General features: G+C 46.3%; 3 protein-coding genes across 3 annotated transcripts in view; 1 reads left to right on the plus strand and 2 right to left on the minus strand.

Moving 5' to 3' along the window:
• T265_10417 (hypothetical protein) overlaps positions 1-1,570 on the plus strand; it is a gene marked incomplete at both ends in the record, with an annotated part of 4,946 nt that extends 3,376 nt beyond the window's left edge. Inside the window, one exon of the mRNA XM_009176783.1 lies at positions 1,427-1,570. Coding sequence (XP_009175047.1) covers positions 1,427-1,570 — 144 coding nt within the window. The remainder of the gene's footprint in view (positions 1-1,426) is intronic.
• A 5,677-nt stretch (positions 1,571-7,247) lies between these two features.
• T265_15146 (hypothetical protein) lies at positions 7,248-10,879 on the minus strand (the record flags this gene model as incomplete). Its single annotated transcript, XM_009176784.1, has 3 exons — positions 7,248-7,643; positions 7,772-7,889; positions 10,461-10,879. Coding segments are annotated over 3 exons (933 nt in total), but the record flags the coding sequence as incomplete, so codon positions are not given.
• Positions 10,880-12,823: 1,944 nt separating this feature from the next.
• Positions 12,824-21,768, minus strand: T265_15147 (hypothetical protein; the record flags this gene model as incomplete). Its single annotated transcript, XM_009176785.1, has 6 exons — positions 12,824-13,370; positions 17,143-17,310; positions 17,357-17,411; positions 20,685-21,111; positions 21,172-21,291; positions 21,530-21,768. Coding segments are annotated over 6 exons (1,347 nt in total), but the record flags the coding sequence as incomplete, so codon positions are not given.
• Positions 21,769-22,126: the final 358 nt, after the last annotated feature.

Raw genomic sequence — 22,126 nt, forward strand, 5'->3', positions numbered from 1 at the left:
GTCCGGAAAGTAGGTGAGTTGGCGGCTCCCACGAAACACGGCTCTCACCAAACGCCTTAGCAACACACGACCAGCGTAGCGGGCCTGAGAATGTTCACGACCGGAACACCACCATTGGCTGTACGGGGCTAACAAGTGGACGACCATATTTGGCCAAGTAGTCATCCTATATATTTAAGCAGACGCTCTGTACGTTTTGTCCTGGCAATACAGCCGTGTCCCCCAGTTCTCTGTCTTCTCTCTATCGCGTAGTCTGGCAGGCTCAGTGCAGGCGTAACCCATAGCTCGGCCACCGCACAATAGAACAGTAGTGCGACCTCAAGAGTCTCACAAATCTGTGACTTTCCGGCTAGTAGTTACAGACTGAACCGTTCGGCGATAAGGAACTGAACGACACTGTGACTAACACACACAACATACTGTGACGCTAATCGGTCCACTTGGGCACGTTGTGTAATGGAACCAACACTCACCCAAGTGGGACCTTTTTACCACACGACGGATTTGGAAGAATCGATTTCGCGAGATGAACAGACTACACAGTATCACCTGACCTTCAACACAACGCAAGGACGGTGACTTCTTGCAGCTGGATTGGTCGGTCAGAGAGCCCATGGTGCACTACAGCCCCTTTCGGCGACCTCTGGTGCTTTTTAGGTATCACAGAAAGCGAGTGTCTCATCGGAGGCCCATCCAATATCAGTCACACATATATGTACGCAACAAACCAGCTCAGTCATAGTGCGAATGCTCACAGAAGCTCCTCTTGGGTGGTAGGTGGCTAAAGTCATTGGATGCCGAAGTTGATTTCGTTTAACTTGTGATCAAATCGGCGATTTGATTCCGTTGACCTGCACGTTAACAGTTCGATATACAGCTTGCTGGCACGATTCTCAAGCTCACAACCGCCTCATTGCGTTTTATCCAACTTGACCGTATGTCATTTAAACACCCAGTGGAAAAGACCTGTAAACCTCTGCCATCCATTGTGATTTAGATCTAAAATCATGTACGGAATTGCATGTGACCTATCGAAGGCACACTAAACCTCCCATTTGAGTGCAACCACCGCTATTAATGCGTTCGTGGGAATCACATCAGTCCACAATCGTTCAAGCAAAGTATACGCAAGTGGTCTTTTCAAAAGTGTTCGGCCAACTACCGAAACTGGCAGGAAGCAATCTGAAGATATCTGTTGTCCCGATTGCTTGGGATTTCAATAAAGTAATCTTACTGGACAATGAGAAATACATGACTCAAGTAGGTCCGGGCGGATAAATTTCGCACGATTAATTTCCTAACTACCCTATGGTTTCCAGTACAATCAGTGAGTCAGCGGTCTTCAACGTTTGATGCACTGCTTACGTGTTCTGCCATTTTCGATCTAGATCCTCTTTGAAACCTCGATATGATGGTTACTTGTCAGACGGAATTTCCCAACGATACCCCGTTAGCGTACGCAGTTAGGCGCTGCTACGTTCGACAAGCCTATCCCGTACACGATTGGCCAAAAGTTCGGGTCGCTTGTGGGTCCGGCATCAAGGCCAGCTCTGATTGGTCGAGAGTCTGAACCCAACAGCTAATCATGACCCAGTATTCGCCGAATACCGATTGCCAATAGTGCGTCCAGGCGTCAGAATTTCCAGAATGTTGTCGTGACAGACACGCTGTACACCTGGTTTCGACCTGATTTTGGGCGCTAATATACGTTGTGCACTTTTGGTGGCTATTTTTGGCGGGAACACTAGCTTGGAAAGTCCAGACAAAACTAAGCTCAGGAAAATACTGACATTACATTGCCGCAGCTATCAAATAATCCGACAGACTCAACTACTAGAAATTCGAACGCTGACTGTGCCGTACGGTTTACACACTGCTTTCACTTATGTGTTGCTGAATAGGCACGACTATGAATTTGTCTGGGTATCGTAGGCCTTGACGAGACCGTGTGATCACGTTGTGTCTCAACAGAGCAGAAATTAGTCAATAGCAGGTGATCACTTTTGTGGTGCCTTCAGGATTCGAAGTTAAGACTCACGTTCAAAATGTCGTACCAGGACTTTGGGCGACAAGGATATGTTAAATGTCGAGCAACCTCGCACTTTTGTGGTAATTCCAACGTCATATGTACAAAAGAAGGGTCCCAGTGAATTCAGTATGTTTCTATGTATAAGCATCGGAACATAGTCCCCATTTGGAACACGGACATTTCAGACCTTTCCCCACTGACTTTCAGAACTTATACCCTTCGGCCAAACCACTTCCCATCGTTGGTATCACACTGTGCGCAAAAGCTAGAATGGTAGAACTGAAGATGTTAGATGAGGTTCTCAACATTTGTTGGGAAATTTGAATCTATAACCGATAACTTTTTAAAGTCCTCCCAAAAACGACGAAACACAATACAATCGGACGTAGAGTAGCATGAGAGATCGAATCCTCCCGATTGAGAGGAGGAACTATCTTTTGAACAACAATAATTTGCAATTTTCCTTTCAACAACTTCATCCTAGAATTCGGAAACAGGAGATCTATGACAACAACTGGTTTCAAATTCGTTGGACTGGGTAAACCGCGCAGGTGACCTTTACACAACGTGACCGCTAATGTTTTCAGGGTGCCTATCGTTATGTTGAACTGACATTAAGCTGGACAGCTTGTATATGTCTTGGGATAATGTGCCGCGTATCCATAAGCTAGAGCCCACGGTTTATCTGCGCCCCTCGTCGCTAACTTAACAGTTGATTGTACGCGTCTTCAACGCGGCTATCTTAGGACAAGCGTCATTTGACAGTTTAGCGACGGCAACCGAAATGGGTATAGCCGGCAAAAATTAAAGTTGTGTCCGTAAATGGCGTAAATACCAGCCGAAAGGTGAATGAAACCTAATTCGAAGATGCAGAAGTGATCACCAGGATACTCGAGTCCGAATGTTGGCCCTCTTCGCCTTTTCTACGTTGAGACGTCCAGACGTTTTTCGTAGGATCCCCCAATAATGTTACAACGATGCCTCAATAGGAAGCCGAAAGCGTGCCGACCTAACTACGCTTGGACGTCAGGTTCAGATGTCGCGGGGGGGGGGCGGCATTTAACTAAACATGGGCCCTTTTCGAGAGTTCTACTGTTACACTTTAAGGTTTCTGTCAGGACTCGCCCAGACAGGAAAAAGCACATGTGCAGAGAGTGACGCATTCCCAAGGTCACCATCGGTACGACACATCCGGAAAGCAGGTGCGTTGGCGGAGCTCACCAAACACGGCTTAGCAACATAAGATCAGTAGGGTGGGGCTGAAATTGTTCACGATCGGAACACTACCATTGGCTGTACAGATCGGACAAGTGAACGACCACATTTGGTCATTAAGTCATCCTATATATTTACGCAGAAACTCCGTATGTTTTGTCCTGACAATACAGCCGTGTCCCGAGTTCTCTGTTTTCTCCTTATCACGTAGTCTTGCAGGCGTAACCTAATAGACGGCCACCCACAATGCAACAGATTCTGTCATGATACAATGAGAACTTTATTCCGATATTTTTTCACTAGAGTCTACAGGTTTTAACATGGAAAAGGCACAGTTGGGGTGAAATTCAAAATGCGGTCATCACTACTTACAAAATACGAGTAATAGTCGCACAGATACATAAGTATTTTTCACTGAGAAATGAACCCCTGGAGAAGCGGTCAACTTGAAGTCACATGACCTGAATCTGCACCCTTGAAAGGATGATGACACTGTAAGTGATAGTCAATTTGTAACCGAACAGTAAATTATTAGGGGTTTTCAGTGTTCACCGCCTAATGCTGATTCATCTGGACAACCAAAGCAGCATAAGCCTGATTAAATATCCCATCAAACTGACCATTCTAGAATGGGAAACTTATAGCTGCCACAGCAGTAATCACCATAGCGGTAAATGTTAGTGACAGAATATTTGTTGAGGATTCACAGAATGGAAAACTCATTATTGCTTTGAGAGATTTTTCCGGTTTCCCTCAAAAAGACAAATGTTCTGGCATCAAAGCTCAGCAACCTTCAGGTCAGTGCGTCGCAGACAGAAAGTGCATCCTAGAGCCTAGTTAGTAAAAAGTGCAACCTCGTGGAAAGGCGTTTATCAGGATATTGGATTTAATGCCTATTTTGTGTCCTCTGCGGAGGGTAAATCTACTATTGGCTTGAGCCAGTGTCATGTTATCAGTCCATTGTCCAAACCCACCACCGACAGTATCTGTGGTCGCTAGATCCGGTTACGTGTTAAACCGAGAGTTGTTGTTGTCCGGAGATAATGCCAGCTCCAGAATCCGCCGGAACTAGGAAAAGACCCCGACCTCCTCAGCCTCGAATGATTCGTGAAACTTTTGCGACTTGTCTTTCGGCCGGACTAGTATGCGACCAGGTGCAACCTACTTTCTGTCCTCCAAATTTCCGAAACAAAAGCAACCAATCTAATCGGCTTCAAAAAGCTGTCCATCCTCCGTCACGCAAGCCGTTTGTGCCTCGTCTAGTAGAAGCACATTATGCATAATCATACATCCAAGTGGAAGTTACCGGTCTCATCGATTCCTTCTCAAAGCAGCCTGAAATCGCACCTCTTACACCAAGTGTTAGATGGATCATCTGAAATTATCATACCCGATAGCGGATCATAGTTTACATAGGACTGTTCACCACATCCGGTTGTGTAAGACAAAGCTAATATCTATCACCTTTCCTCTTCAATATTGCCATTGATGCGCTGCTTGAAATTTCTCTCCCTGCCTGTGAAACTTCGGGAGTCGACATGCTCCCGGGATGTTCCCTCACAGACATTGAGTATGCAGACGATATTGCTCTCCTTGGTTCAGACCCTTCCCAGATGCAGACGATTTTAAATAACCAAAATAACTTTGCCCAATGGTTTGGCATGCATTTCACACCTGAAAAGTGTAAACTGCCGCTACAAGACTCACGCTTGATAGGTTACGCTGATCAGGACAGGTACTCCGCATATCAGAAGACCGTCTGCCCAGTCCTGTGCTGAGTGGAACCGACAGAGAAGTGAACAGTGTTCGACCTGGCAACGAAGTATGAAAACACTCACTCGCAAATTGAGTCGGGTCAACGATTACCGCCTCCCTGGATGGGGACCCTGGAACTCAAGTCACCAATGGTTGATGACACGTATCTAACAACGATGGAATAAGAGTTCGACTGCCAAGATAATGGTTCATGCAAGGAAATCCTTATTTCCGGGACTGAAATAGATCAATTTTTTCTACCTGGCCTGAAAAAATACGTTATCCACCTCAAATAACTCAATTTTCCAAGGGATATTGACATTACATTCAACTGTTAGCCGTGACTGACTTTGTAATTGGCATACAATCGTATCATTGAAAAGTATACTTTTAATGGCTTTTTAATCCTGCTTCGTCTCTGACATTACTTTGCTTAGTTAACCAAACAATAGATCGAGCCGGGAAATAACATGGATTCTTCCTGATGCTGGTTTTTTGGGACAACACCTATTCCATTTCAGCCCTGTCTATATAACGGGTTCCCGGTATCATTTGCTTACAAATGTACTACTAGAAAAATAAAAGTAGATAAACGCTGTGGAGGAAATTTGGGTGAGGTAGTCGCCCACCGGATGGTGAACACATCGCAGGTGGATGTGTAAATGTTGACAATTAAAACTGTTTACGCAAACTCGGCAGGAAGTGGCACGGCTGTTCACGAGAAGGCTTGACAAACGGCGACCCAGCCTTGTCCCAGTAAGAAGGAATTGTGCAAATGTTAAAGTATATCAGAAGGAAAATGGATGACAAACGGGACCCAGCCTTGTCCCAGTAAGAAGGAATTGTGCAAATGTTAAAGTATATCAGAAGGAAAATGGATGAAATCACAAACTCAGGTGTCTTGTAGAACTTCACTTTTCAATCAGGGTTCCGCGGATGCGTCGTTGTTGCGCTTCATCATTAGCCTAAACAACAGGTGTGAATGTAGTTCATTTAAGCAAAAGACTGAGTGGGATACTTTGGTCAGTGCAACAGGGTGACAAGTTATATCATCACTGTGTGCAAACCGCGCGCTCCGAAAAATAAAAGCAATTTTTTCAAGACGGATACTGAAAAAAGGTTGCATAGTAAATTTGTTATCGTTCCAAGCGAACGTCCGGAGAAGGACAGTGGTCCAAGTTGCCTGATTTCTAAACACTTATATGATGCCCGTAATAATGCCCATGGGATAGGGTCGATTGTACCACTCAATGGGGATGGAAAAGCAATCTCAATCCAATTCGGAACCGCATTTTACACACGTGCGAATGGAGCAATGAGATGCCAAACTTGCTCCGTATAGCTTCCCATCTTAACCAACTATTGAACATCGATCTCAAAACATGATTCTGATCCCTGATATTTTCGTCATCAGTACTGAGCTTTTCAAGTACGTCGGATTAACGTAGCAGTTGTGGTTCCACTACCGACGTCTTATTTACAACGTACGAATTCCATGAACTTCCTCAAGGTCATCAGCTGACGGAGATACCAGAGTTCAGCTCTACTGAAGAGGACTAAAAGTCTGGTCGGTCTCATGATAGGAAGCTTCGCTAATCAGCCCAATCGGGAGATTTCAAAGCGATGCTGATCCGGACAACCACGGTATTTCAAATGCTTCTGGCTTGGCCCAGAAGAACTGAACCTACTGGTGGTTTCTCAGGTCTGCTGGAAGCCACGGCTGAGCCACATTTTTGTCAAGATGGAACGCAGTAGATGGAAAAGTTACTGGTGGTTGCAGATGATGGCCTCCACAATTATGAATCAGAGACGAGTGCAGTAACTAGGGTCATCAGTTACACAATGGGAGCGCGCCCAATCGAGTGAGACAGAAGCAGCCAAAATCTGGCCGAATGCAGACTTGGGGAACGGTAACTATCTAAAGACTCTTTTACCAAAGAGTGCAACAAAATTCCAGTTGATCGACCAAAAGATGAGGTCAACCGCTAAATACTGAAGTAAAAACTACGCGCTAGCAAACCAATGGTCTAAATGGGAGGCTAAATGAACACGATCCGTAGACGCTGGAAGCATCTGTTTGGTTGTGAAATCCTAAATTCACTAGGTTCTCTATTTAAACAGAGCTAAGCAAACTAAGAGGCTTGGACACTCTCTAGGCTTCAAGAAAGCGAGGAATGTCAGTTGCTAGCAGTGGTAGTTGACATGGTAGATATCGACACTGAAGGAAACAAACAAACAAACAAGTACTTCCAAAACGACGAATGACACTTGCCTCCTCGACCAAACGTCGTTTGATAATTCCGCGGCGTATCATTTCCTGCTCAATCACTCGCGCATTGGCTGCGTAGGAGTCCGCGATCTCCTTAGCCTCGGCTTCCTCTTCTTCATCTTCGATTGTGGATACAGTGACGGCTGTGTTGATTCCTTGAGTTGTCTCCTGTTGCTGTACACTACGCCTCACAGGAGCCTTGCCACCCTCTTGTTGGACGGCCGCTGCCTCAGCAGCTAGCGCTTCCAAAAGCCTAGCATTTGCACTGCTCTCGTCTGTGGTTCGGACAGGTTGATTCTTGGCTTGGAGGACAAGAGATGGGAGGGCAGTTTGATCGTCTTGCAGCTTCAAGGCATCCTTGATGATGAATTCCGCCTAGAAGAAAACAAGATAACTGATAGGAATGAAACAACCACTGATCCCGCTCAATGTCATAACGAGATCCTACAATGGATGCATGTGTAGGCGAGAGGGCTTAATGGTTAGAACGCGAATTTTCTGACCGGAATGTCCGTGGTTCGAACCTGACCTCTGCATTTCGACTGCTCCTGTCTAGGCTGGGCAACCTGGCAGTGCTTCCTTCGGGTGGCATGGCAATTAGGCACTGGAAGAGCGCTACAACTGAACGAGAAATAGCTCTGCCAGCGACAGCATTTGGGTTCTTATTGTATAAACCAGATCTGACAGAAGTTCACAGCATGCACGTTTCTCGGTTTTGGAACTAGTGCTCGTCGGGACAGAAAGAACCAACCGGGGTCCCTATTATCCTATTTACTGCAACAGCTCTCACAGAAAGCCCTTTGGTGAGGGCTTGAGTCACCAAGATAGCCAACAAGCCCGAAACAATATTTTTTTCCACGAGACGGACTTTTTTCCATTGCACCCCCTTCCCGCCGAAACCAACAGGAAGAACTTTGTGGTTCTTGAACAAGGAAACATCACAGTAAGATAATAGGTCGTTTTTTGGCTTAGACTGACCAGAAGCTGGTCGACGTTACTCACAATTAAGCTACTCTAACCACGCAACATTGGTGGGTTCACAGTGAGCTGATTTAAACGATGTTTTAGCAGTTTGAAACGTGCCACACGGTTACAACATGCATAGAAGTTCTTGAGTTAGAAAAAAAGGAGTGAAGAATCCAAGTCAGTTTGCGAAGTTCTCAGCGTGCCCCTACCTGCCAGGAAAAAGGGTTTTTTTAATATAGTTATTTCCTCTCGTAATGAACCTATTTTAGGTGGATCCTGAGGTTTATTTGAACGTCCAAAGTCCTTCTCAGAAGTACAAACAGCTAAAATATATCATTTTTAGTGAGGCGCTCCAGTCGACTCTTCTCCAACGAGGAGAGAGCTACCGAAATAAGGGTGAAATACTTAGTTCCCGTACAAGACGATTTCGACAGTTAAAATCGTTTCTTCTAGATACCAGCTGAAGAACATGCACTTTCCGTAAATATCGTTGACCACTCGACTTTCATGTTAAGCAGTTGATCACACTACCAATGCCTAAAGACCATCGCACTATTTCCAAAGGCTCTCTGACCAGATTTGAATTGATTTGGCCGAAACTTTGGTTCAGAGTACGCGCACAGCGCGACTGCAGCAGAAACCGAAATAAGAGATGAGGCGCTGCAAATCGGTATCCATCAGGTCCGCATTAGATTCTGATCTCTTGTTTGGCGGAACGCCAAGTCCAGGGCACTTCACCGCTTATAGCTAGACCCTGCTGAGGCAAGCTCAAGCAAGCGTAGCACTCATGTGACTGGTCAACGGATCGAGTCGTCTGTCTTCCCAACGTTAAGGTGAGCTCTGGTTGGTAGAAATTTCGGCTGTCAGTGGGCCTTCTGAAGGCGCTCTTTACATTTTAAGAATGCTATTGTGCCATACATCCTAGATACGAGGCGCTATAGTTTGAACAAGCTTTGAGCTGACTAATTGGAGAAACAGACCGAGAACCGAGGTGAGGCATTACCGTCATTTCACTTCGTGATGAAATATCCCATCCTTATTCGAGCTTAGGTTGAGCAACACCAGTTACTCGTTCTTGCCCACAGCTGGGCCATTGTTAATAGTATTTTGTTACCAGATGGATACCCTATCACACACTCGAAAAGTCCGTAATGTGGGGTAGCGTCTATGGAATATCCGCCCGGTGAACGGGGTGGCGGCTGCTTTGCCTTTTCGTTTGCTGAAATTCAAGATAATCACATCTAATTGACACAGTGGGACTCCAATAAAAAATGCTCTGCGGTTCTCATCAGTCGTCCATTCCGCGGGAAGCCATACTCTTCAAGGAAAGTTTTTGTATCTCACAAACGTGTTCATCGGAGGGGACATTTCATGACGTTATTCGATTGTCACCACGGAACACAGGCATTACTCATCCAGGATGACCAAGGTAACAAGAACCAGTGATTGCTAAGCGGGCCATCATAGTAACACACTTGGGTATACATAGGCTATGGGTCTATGCTAACAAGTATCTGGGTTATTCGTGCTGATCAGAATGAGTTTTCAGATCCTATTGACACGACAGGTTGTAATTATTCACAGAAAACTTAATTTTCGAGGTCAAACCAAAGAGGTGTGAGAGTTTGTTCCTCCTCGGCACGACCCACAAGAAACATCCCCATAGGGGTTGCCATAACGAGATTTTGTGAATTCCAAAGCTGGAAGTTCACAGTTTGTAAGCTGAGTCGATAGGCAAAACATCGTTCAAAGGAGCCAATCCACACCAGGTCATGATATGCTAAGGACTATGGATAACAAACTGTGTTATATCCAGTCTGATTTCAAGTTCAGACAGCCAACGGCAAGGCCAACCGATGGTTAATGGCCATGTTCAATGCATATTCAAAAATTTGAATTCGGATCCGGGGGATATGCTAAGGCTATGGATAACAAACTGTTATATCCAGTCTGATTTCAAGTCAGACAGCCCAACGGCAAGGCCAACCGATGGTTAATGGCCATGTTCAATGCATATTCAAAAATTTGAATTCGGATCCGGGGGATATCCTACCGATGATTCCACAGGAGGGGCCTCACTATTTCAAACTATTCACTATTCAAACGTCACCTCGCGTATTGGGGGCACCAGTAGCAAGTATTTCCTCCGCATGGATGCTCGCGCTTCGTGGCTCTGCTAACAATACCTCAGATCTGTTCCCCGGTTGGCCACATAGGTATATTTACGCCTGTTTCTGATTAGTCTGTTGAGGATGAAGTGAAATCCTTACAATGGTATTAACCTCACGACTCACCGGTGCATTATCAATAGTATGACGATAGAACAACGGCAGACCACAGCTTTTGCACGATCTTCGAAATTGTTTCTCAATCCCGTTGGGCCAACGAATATAGATTGGAGCTGAAGGGTTCGCCGGTGTGGCCGTAATTTTATGCGCCCGTTTCGTCCCATCAATCACTCGAGCATCGTCCCTCGGACGTCGGGGAAGTTTTTCAATCAGACAATCGATAATCAGAGACATTTGTCCGCAAATACATGAATATACAAACAGCGGTTTCTCGCTTCCGTAGTTATGCCGCGGTTTCGAATCAGTAACAATATGAGTGGTCCGCTTACGAACCCGAGGCTTCTGATCCTTGGTCATGGTTGAATAGAGAGCTGAAAAGGAGAGGAGGGGGAGGCGGTTATCGGTACAACTGTTTTACACACAGCAACATCACCATTGACGGTGATGCCTTTTGTTTCAAAACCGCGAAAAGCCCAGCTGAATAGTGGTAAAAGATCACGTGAACAGCGGGGTTTTTACTCTTAAACATTTCGTTCATGGATGGCTATAGTCAAGACAGAAATAAGCGGAACTCAACAGAACTGGGTCGACTGGCATCCGCTATTGTGAGGCCGTTATCCAAAGACCCCCTTGATCTTTCAGAGAGGAGGCTGTAGTTTGAATCTCGACTCGATAATTCATGCTAGTGGATGTTTGTTAGACCCGACTGCCTCAATACTATCCGTAAGGTCGATAAAAAAATCCTGACGGCCAAATACAGGTCTCGTTCTATTCGGCCTCCATGTATCAACTGAATTTCTGTTTCACCCGAGTTGATGTGTGCCGGATAACGACTCTTGCCCCTGACTCCGATGTAAACAGGGATCTGTAGCGACCCGGTCACCCACATACTTGACTGTTCAACTCAGCCGCTCACTGGATCGCGAGGCTTGTCTTTTTTCTCATACGCACAAACACGTCGCATTAAGCTGACTCATCGGACATCGATTGTCTGCACCGCCTAGTCAGCGTAGCGACCAATCATGTGCCGACGCGCCCACGTTTACGCACTGGGACCTACATAAACGCAAACCGAACCCAGTCAAGACACACAGACTCGCGCGCGCGCAGGGAGCAGGNGCTTGTCTTTTTTCTCATACGCACAAACACGTCGCATTAAGCTGACTCATCGGACATCGATTGTCTGCACCGCCTAGTCAGCGTAGCAACCAGTCATGTGCCGACGCGCTCACGTATACGCACTGGGACCTACATAAAGAAACCAAACCCAGTCAATACACACAGACTCGCGCGCGCTCAGGGAGCAGGACGTCAACCTCTCCACAAGTCCACGGACAACTATGGAGTACGTTTAGCAGTCGAACTGCGGAGAAAAACACGTTCCCGCCGTCCGGACCTCCACCAAGGGACTCGCATCCGATAAGTTCCCTTTTTGACTTGCTCCCATCCTCGCACTGTATTTATTTTCATACGTGTCGCAACCATACAAAAACTTCTATTAGTGCACATTCACCTTCTGATTTGTATTATGGCTATCACTACCTGTGCACTAATAGATCAATGTCTCTCCGTGCAATTTGAACAGTGCTCAGAAGCGCTTTCGCTCTAACGGTATTCCACCGCACTTGATAACTTCGACTCGGTTGAATTGTTTACCAGGCTCAGTAAATTTCCTGTAAACCTTTCATTGCCAACCCAGACGATGGCATCGGTGCGTCGCGTGTGGTGGAGTGGTTTTAAACCTCAATGTGATGCATCGCATCGCCGTGCAGCACAACCGACTGGTTTAGTCACCTGGACTGGTGACTAAACGTTCGCGAGAAAAATGCAAGCTGAACGTACAGTTCAACCACCAGCTAAACAATCTAAGCTCCCAACATGATTTTTAGTGTGAAAAACGTAATCCTTCAGCTGTGACACCCTTCTGGTACCTGGTTGCTACTCGAAGGAACCACGAGAGCTGGGATACTGCCAGGTTGTCCAAACCTAGAGAGAAGTCGAGATGCAGGGGATGGGTTCGAACGACGGACCTCCCGGTCTGTAAATTTGCGCTCCAACCACTGATCCATCTCGCCCTCCAGTACAGGCCTCACTGAAGGACAGTAAGAACCGTGCTACCTTTGTGCTTCGTGACTAACCATCAATCCTTTCCAGAAAAGCCTTTGTATGTAGGCAGATCCCCACTAGTAACCCTATGCATCGTATCATAATACACGGGCGAGGTTAATAAAGATGGGTAAAAAACGCAGCGCAACACGTAGTCGCGGATAGGTAAAAAACAAATAGAGAATACTGATGCTTGTATTATTCTCGGCGTAAAAAACTGACACACCACTAGCCTCCCGTACACGAAGTCAATAAACATGTATATAAAACACTGATTGCACATTTTGCAACAGGGATCGAGGAATTTGGATTGGTTCTGAAGTTTGATGTGATGAGGACTGGTGACTTGGATTTCGATGTCTGTAGTCTGGCAGCAGGTTGGTCAGCCAGTACGGAGTCGCAATCTATCGAGAGGCAGGCAAAGGTGCCGCAGGAAAGGTGACCAGAGCAGGGACAAGTTCATATTCCATCAATTCAGCCTCACGCCGTCTGATGGCTGTTCTTTGAGGATGGGCACGAGTGGTCGGACGCGAACTGGGCTGTTTGATTTTTGTGGAGCCCACCGTCTCCAACTCAACTTCGCGTTGTTTTGCGGCAATCATTCGATCAAGAACACAAGTCGTTTGACCCGATGAAGGTGCTTCAACAGCTAGGACACCTGACACGTTATCATCCGCCGTCTCCTTTGCGAGAACCGCGTCGATAGTTTCTAAGACCTTATTAGGATCGTAGTTGTTGGAGCCTGAGGGGTAAAGGGGGGCAATAAAGAAAAGTGAAACTGGTGGAACATAGCATAACACCAGTATTTAACACCGATGCTTACTGCGACGAAGCCATAATTCATTGAAGGGGATTCGAATCTCGTAGTGAGGGACAAAACGAGAGAGGGACTAGCGCAAGTCTAGCATAAGCATTCCAACCGAGTACTCGACAACTTCTGTAGGTATTTCGACGAGATGGATAGAAACATCACGGATACTGATTGGAAACTGAACTTGAGATGGATCAAAGGTTGCAGCTCCATGGTTCGAACCTAACCTCCACCAGTCGAGTGCTCATGTGTACGTTTGCGTAACCTAGAAGTAGCTCAGCCCTCGTGATTCCTTCGGAGTGCATGGTTGCAAGGCACCGGGGGTGTTACATCTGAACGGACGGTTAGGAGCCACAGCGTGCAATATCTCAAGCCGAACACAGAAAAGGTCATGCAGACACCATCATGGAAGGTGGGTAGGGTCTATAGCAGCTAGGCTTTTCGATATCGCTCTCACACCATTCTGTTGAGTCAGCGGTTGGTCACATGTGTGCTCAGGCCAGCCTAAATGAAGCAACGAAAATAGCATTCTTTTCGGCAGACGATAGTCAGGCATGAGTAATGCGTGAGCACCCCGAGGCAGCGTACGGAGCTGGATACATCTGTTCTTTCTCCGAACACCCATGTTTCCAATTGCCTGGCTGCGTCACCTTATAAAAAAAAATAGTTCAGCTGTAAGCACTCTTTCGATGTCTAGCTGCCATGCCACACGAAGGAGACACGAGGGCTGGTTGTCCAAGCCTAGAAAGGGGAAGTCGAGAGGCAAAGGTCGGGTTCGAAACACGGACCTTCCAGTCGGTAAATTCGCGCTCTAACCACTTGGTCCGTCTCGCCCCCATGCGGTCACCTTATATTAGCCGTGGTGCTGGGACAAGCGTTGTCAAAGATCTGAATTTGTCTCAGGTCCGTTGCTTGCACACAATCACAGAACAAAACAGTCCGTACTACAACCGGATACATTGTATGCTTGGCATTAACTGAGCATTTGTTGCCGATTGATAGAATGCGGTTTGGGCTGTGCATTGATCAGTTCCATCACATCACAGTCGAAATCAAACCAACTCGTTGGATTGAAAATGGCTTGTGTAGTGACCGTATACCAAAGAGCAAAGCACACGCCCAGGGGACGACGACTTTGGTTAGTTTATCCCGAAAACGCCTGTGCCTTCTTCCCCTATGCGAAGATGAGGACACAAAATACCCCGATGCGAGGAAAACCGTTGCGAGGACTAGAAATACACTCCCTTAGGACTGCCTCACATGATAACCAAAAACTCGGATAACAATCATAAATAACCGAACCAGGGAATCGGTTATCAGAAACTTTAACATCCAGAAGAGTGACATCAAAAAAGTGTCAGGTTAAGCTACCAAGGCCTCGACAGAACTCCTTAGTTCTTGGAGAAAACCAGCAAAAGCGTAAACAGCAAGCGTCATTTTGCCCCAAGCTGTCGATCAACGATAAACTGGGCGATTTAAAAACCACTTTAAGTTTTGTCATCGGGGACAAGTGTTTTCATGAATATCACGAAGGTCCATTTGTTTTTTCCGTGACCACGGGGGCGAGATGGCTCAAGTGGTTAGAGCGTGAATTTACTGACCCGAAGGTCCGTGGTTCGAACCAGACCTCTGCCTCTCGATTTCCATTGTCTAGGCTTGGGCAACAGGCAGTATCCCAGCTCTCGTGCAACCTTCGGGTGGCATGGCAGCTAGGCACCGGAAGGGACGATCCGTGACCGATATTTTCGGCCTAAACACCGCTTGATGAGTTGGGTCTCTTGTTTACCGACTAGTTCATTACTGTTTCCGGAGGGCAACAGGACAGCGTACAAAAACAAAAGGGGCATAAGCCTAATCGTGGTTCCCTCAAAACGTTCTCACAAGTGTTATTCTGAAAAGAGTCAGTAGCACCCGAAAAGTGCACAGTCATGAAAACCAGACAGGGCTCTGCTCAGGTTGTGAATGCATTGATTATTCCATTACTCGTCGACGATTTACTGAATATGTCACGGTTACATTGATCTGGAATCAGCGTTCGGCTCAGTCAACCACTCTAACTTATTGCACTACGTAACAAAAAGACGTATTCTTAATATCTCATTTCAACTTCCGCGCATCGTTCAATTGTGAAGGCCTACGGACAATTTTCTCCTGAGTTCACCGTTGAAAGCGATGTCCGACAGGATTATCCTATCGCACCACCTCTTTTCAACATTGTGACCGAAATGATTGAGATGGAGTCTGAGATGACTCAGTGGTTAGGGCGCGAACTCACTGACCGGAAGGTTGGCGATTCGAATCCCAACCTCAGCATCGCAACTGCTCCTTCCAACGCAGGCAGGGATACATCTAGTAACAGTTTAGGACGAAGCCACCGCTTACGCGAGCGCAGACCTGTGTTACGATGCCTGTCCGGAGGCCATTTGCGAAGCTATGTGCTCCATCAGGATTGGGGTGTAGGAGGCAACGAATAGGCGAGTCCAACTCACAGTCTTAGTTATATTGGTGAAAGCCGTCTGTCACAGTGGGGAAATAAAGGCCAACTCAATAAGTGGCTGGAGACCCCGTCTCTCAATGTGGCTAAATCACGAAGTCAGTGGTGTCTTTGTGCTTATTTAATTACCGCTTCTTAAATGTGCTCTACTCGTTGCGTCCTCTCAGGTTTCACCTCCAGATAAGAAGCCATTCACCAAGAGAGGTGCTAAATCCGTTCTTCCCGTTGAATCCCTCCTTCTGCGGTCACGCCACCCGGGATGTGGCTGTTGCCATCATCCAAACCCGTGTCGAACATTAGTGATCTACAGGCGTCCAGCCCACGTTGTTAGGGGCATTAATCTCTCCATCACATGATCAAACAAGCTACCCTCAGCCGGACTGTAGGGACAGTCATGCGGACCTAAACTCGGAAAACCAGACATAGCGGAAACACTCAAAATTCCTTCATACCCTCGTTCGTGCTACTCTGGAGTCGACATAGGGCGGGTGTAGCCCTCTCTGTATTTATCGAAGCCACTACTCTACGACTCGACCTCTGGTAGCATTAATTTAACATCTGTGGTAACAGTCAAGGGCTTATGGAAAATTAGCTTGGTAACCTAAGGTACACAAGAGCATTAGTACGGTTTCATTTTGATATAGGACGGTAAGGATCTGTTTTTTCCGTAATCCCTAGAATTGAATAAATTTAGGAGCTTTCAACTTCATCCACTACTGTTAGGCGGAGCTCCACACGGACCCCTCTTTACCGCTCGCACTCAGGTGCTGCTAGGGCCGAGAAGTCCATCCCACGCAAGATTGGTCAAGAATCGGGACGCTTGTTGGTCCGGCATCAAGGCGAGATGTGATTGGTTAAAGGTCTGGACCCAACAGCCAATCATGACCCAGCATTGGCCGAATGTTGGTTGCCAATACCGAATCCAGAACGCGTCAGAATTCCCAGAAAGTTATTGCCGCCTACGCTGTATATATGAAGCGCTGTACAAGTGATCCTGACTTCGTTTTGGGCGTTAATATACCTCGTGCACACTTGGTGGTTGTTTTGATGTGAACACTAGCTTGGGAGGCTCAGACCGAGAACTAAGCTGAGAAAAATACCGTTACTACAACTACCGAAACCTTTGCAATAAAATTACAAGACTCACAAGATCGTGAGTCCAAAAAAAGAACAGGGGACTAACGAATAGAAATCGGAGAAAAAATGCACCTCTACTTGTTTTCTGAATTTTCGTGGCCGGCGATCGTTTGCGTCTGGACCTGACAATAGGTTTCTTCTCGATTTTCTCCTTCACATCCTTTTTCTCCTCTTTTTCATCGTCCTCGTCCTCGTCACTCAAAGCCACGAGGGCCGTGAGGTCATAAGACCGACGATTGCCTGCGGGAAATTTGTCGAACATATGAGGTAAGGTAAGAAAACTTACGCAATGCTTGGTTGACTAGGTAGGGATGAGCACGGCTCTCGCGTTTGAACTTTCGCTGAAAGAAAGAAACAACTGATTAGTGCAAAAAACGTCAGTGGAACTAGTTCGCCGTCGATCGACCTTTCGAGCATCCCCAGATGTTAAAATTAAGTATGGTGGACCATTTATCTGCCTACTCTCGAATATCGTTTAGAATGAAATATGAGGCGACTTTCATGGAGCGTAGTTCATTGAAGAATGGCACAAACGAGAGATTTAGCTGAGTCGCCCGATGTGATCAAGTTGGTGTACAAGTGAGTGTACTTCACAAAATGCGTATAATTTGGGTTGAAGTAGAACATCAGGTTGACAGAAACTCAGGGACTGTGTCTAGCTAATGAGACTCAATAAGGGTGAAACCAGTCGTGGGGATTGGAGGGGTTTTTAGCAACCATGTGAGTAGTTTCCTTCAAGAAAACATACTGTTATTTATCGATTATCCTTTAAACTGAAAAATGAGGCGGCTTTTGTGCAGCACATTTAGTCGAAGAATACCAAAAACGAGAGATTCAGCTGGAATTTAACTGAGTCACTCGTTAACTCCAAATTGGCGTGCAGATGAGTGTATTTCACTATCTATACACTTCATTTTGCACGCGGACCCGGTTAAGTGTATACGATGCTAATAATTGACCATATATGTATCGGTTTCAAGGCCAAATGTGGCCTCCGAACGGTGCTCACTGGCCCCATGCAACCACGGTGGGATAACTAGCTAGAAATTTGACGCCGTATGATACGCCGGTCAGCATAGAGCTTCGACAAGACAATACGAATACTGAGAAAATAAGCAAATCAATGAAGGTTTTTTCTATCGTTATGACTGATCAAACACGAGAAACATGGATGAACACACTCACAGTAGGGGAAGGGATTCCCACTGCGGATCAACCGACGGGTAGATCAAGCCTACAGAGAGTTGAAAGTTACTGTGACGCAGTCTCTTTAGGCTGTACCAAACCGGAAGATAAACCAAGCGCCTTGGCTAGATAGCGGCCGTGGACCACATCCCTAGGAACTCCGAATGAAACACACAATGCCGACAACAATTTTGGTTGGAAGGTTCTCATGAGCTGATATGACCTATGAGAATAAAACCGAGGCGCAAAAGGTGATAATTGTGGGGTAATCTAGAATAGCTAAAATTGATAAACACACAGGCATACACCGTAGCCACAATGATCGTTGTTGTCGACGGGGTCCGTGTACCAATCAAGTTTCAAGGTGATCCCCTCCTAAGGAGATAGGTTCATCATCATCATCATCATCGACAGCACGACATCAGTATTCAACATCGATGCTCCGCTGCCGCATAACCACGAACCATTCGAACGCCTTATTTATTGTGAAAAAAGAATTAAGGTGGATCCAAAAGGGACTTAATACTATCTCACTACAAACATTCCGAATTGCCTACGCCTCCAGACATTCATTCAGCCAATATGGATAGAAATTGACAACTAGAACGTCAATGACATCGGTTGGCAGCCATATCTTGCAGTGTCTCCAACCAGGCGCAGTGGGGATCACGCTGTCCTCAAGCTGGAAAGCGAGTAACACCGACAGCACCCAAGCGTTTCATCATCTCTTTGATACCCCTCTGTTAAGTCAAGGGTTGACCACCTCTCTGCTTCCGCCACTGTGAGTTGGGCATGTCCCAACGAACGCAGCTTCTGGTGCTGGATACATTGTCCAATGGAAGTCCCCGTTGCACAACCGAAAGTTCGCTTTCTAATTGCCTCGTTACCGATACGCCGACACCAACCGACACGAGCTTTGGTTCTGAGACAACGATTGTCGAACATTTGAAGACGTCTCAGTTCCGTTGTTCGAATAGGCCAAGTTTCACAGCCATACAACAAAACAGCCCGCACTGTACCTTGATACGTAAGTCCCTTGAGATCCAGGGATAAACCATACGTGTGACGCCGTAGACATGCCACCAGAAGCCTTGGACTGTAGAACAGAGGATTTAGCGAGTATATTCTTAGCAGGCCTTGCACAACTGCAGATGGCAAATGTTATCCACTTAGCGCCCATAATAACACAGAGGACCCTTTGTTTGACCAGCAAATAAATAATGAACATGAGTTTTGTGAGTTGCATTGACGTTATCGGAAGTCCCAGCTGAGTTTCTCACTTGTGTTATTCTTCAGCTGAATGTTCTGCACAAAGACCGCTCTGCATCTCGATATTCGAGATATCGAAGTGTCAGACAAACCAATAATTGCTCAAGCGAGAACACGCTACCCTGTTTGGATGTGATAATTCGGGTGCGTTGGTGGAGTAGTGGAAACATATTTGTCTCACATGTCGGGCGAGATGGCCCGAGTGGTTAGAGTGCGAATTTACTGACCCAAAGGTCCTTGGTTCGAACCCGACCTCTGACTCTCGACTTCCCCTGTCTGGGCTTGGGCAACCTGGCAGTATTCCAGCCCTCGTACGTTCTGCGGGTGGCATGACAGCTAGGCACCGAAAGGTTATTACAGCTGTTAGACATCCCGAGTCCAAACCCAGGGATGGCCAAAGACATGCACTGCCGATGAACGTGAATATCGAAGTATACTAGCCCACTGATTATAAGGTTGCTTAAAACTGCTCGACAGTCCACTACTCATCAACTACTGGTTTCGCGCTGCCGGAGCTCATCAGACACGCGTAGTACCCGAGTAACACAGCAGAAATTTAGTTAAGTTTCTCTCTATAATACCAACATAAGTCGTAAATGAGTGTAATTTGGAATATAGTTTCCAATTAGAGTACAAATTTGATGGGAACTGGGAACTATGCCGGCCTCGTGGGCTCCCAGGAAGGGAGAACCGATAGTGGGTAGTCGAGGGGATTTCAGCATCTTCATAAGTAGCGAGCTATGTGTTTCGCGCACACCTCTAGTAGATTTCCAAACGGTAAGGTTGGAATGGCTGTACGGTCTCTTATGGAAGACATAAAGAGTGATAGAACATCGAAGGAGATTAAGTGTTTACGTGCTATATTTACACCCATTATCCCTTGCACACAGCGGGGTGTCTTCAAGTGTGGATTGTAAGAACTGTCGAAACTCAGACCATACAATGTTGATGAACCCAACAAACAATCAAACACCTGTCTATCTCGCAAACTACAGTTGGGTGGAACTTCATTAAAACAACTGTCTTTAAACATAACATAGATACTTTCTTGTATGGAATCCAAAATCAACATGCTGACGAGTAATTCGCACAAGATACCAACGAACCAGATAAAGGGGTGGCTAGGGTGGTTGGTCCGTGGGTTGCGAGCCACGTCTTACCTTCAATTCTTCGCGATTTCTGTTGGGAAACAGTTTCAGCATTAAATAGAAATCTGGTCCTATTGTACTGAGTGCACGGTAGAACCGTACAGTCTCACGCGCGTCCCACCGGCCACCACGCTTTTCCTGAGGACGAAAGCTGTTATAGGTCACACTGAGTAAGCCTGACTCCTCATCTACGAAACGCATTCCACTCGTGTTCATAGTGGTCTCAGGCAAAGAGACTAATAGACTAGTCTCGTCCAGCACAATATTCCCATCTGCATCCAGTCGCAGCTGTGGGGCGAGGAGATCCGACTGGGGAGCCGAATTCGAGGCCAAGTTTGGAATGATGGGAGAATGTTTGACGGGGGAAGGGTCGGATTTCTTAACAACTTCGGACGAAGGGGCCGAGTTATTAGACGCTGTTGTCCGGTTTTGGCGGTAACTAAAATAATGGAAGAAGAAAGAATAGCTCGTCGCAACAACGAAGTAAAACCTAACTTACGTGGGTGGAGGTTTATTTACAGGGGCCCAGTTAAGTAAAGAACGTAAGGAAACACTCGATCGATCCAGAGGTTTGTCAACATCCGGCATGGGATCACCGCTAGGTTTACTATGTGTGCGCCTGATCTAGAAAGGCAAATGTAAATTAGATAGAATGAAAGGTTACACCTTTTTGGTGGAAAATAGATCCACTTGAACGTCAGGCACAGGAGTGAGCGATCTGATTGGAGTGGGCTGATCAATATCAACATTTGGAGCACCTTCAGTCATTGATGGTAATGAATCCGATTGGATACTTGGGACATCCTTGGGGTGGGTTCTATGGATAGATGAGTTGCCTATACAGTGTGAGAACTTACGTTGGATGAGAATCTGATTTAGGTTTTGTTGGAGTTGGTTTGGTGAAAACTGAAGTGTTTCTAGGGGAAGGAGATCTGGGGCGGATGTCATCAGTGGAGGAGCATGGTGTTGATTCTTTTCTATGCAAGACCAATAAAGAGATATTGCTAAATTGATACGTACGACACGGTTTTAGCTGATGGGTGAGCGATCCTGGGTCGGAAGACTTTCGGCATTCTACTTCGACATTGAGGTCCCTCTGGAAAACAGAGAGAATGATCAAATCGTTCATGATATGACGAACTACGTAAACAAGTGTACAACTGATTTTAGTACAGAAAACACGAGAATCATCCGAAAATTTACATTTATTGCTCACGTGCCCCCAAAAATGGCAAGCTGAATCTGATAGGAAGCGGTAGGGTCCAAAGGCAGGTGAATGATGAAAAACATGGGTAACAATTCCGCCTCTCACGAAGAGACTGAACCTTGCCGTGGTGTGACGGTTTGCGTACCTCAGCGATCCATTGAGCTACACTGGGGAGTGTCCCGCGACACTCACAGAGTCTCTCACACCAAGCTGGTCACTGGTTAGTGGTCTGACGAACACAGTCTCC

This window comes from Opisthorchis viverrini (genome assembly GCF_000715545.1).
Source record: "Opisthorchis viverrini unplaced genomic scaffold opera_v5_386, whole genome shotgun sequence".
Classification (NCBI taxonomy): domain Eukaryota; kingdom Metazoa; phylum Platyhelminthes; class Trematoda; order Opisthorchiida; family Opisthorchiidae; genus Opisthorchis; species Opisthorchis viverrini.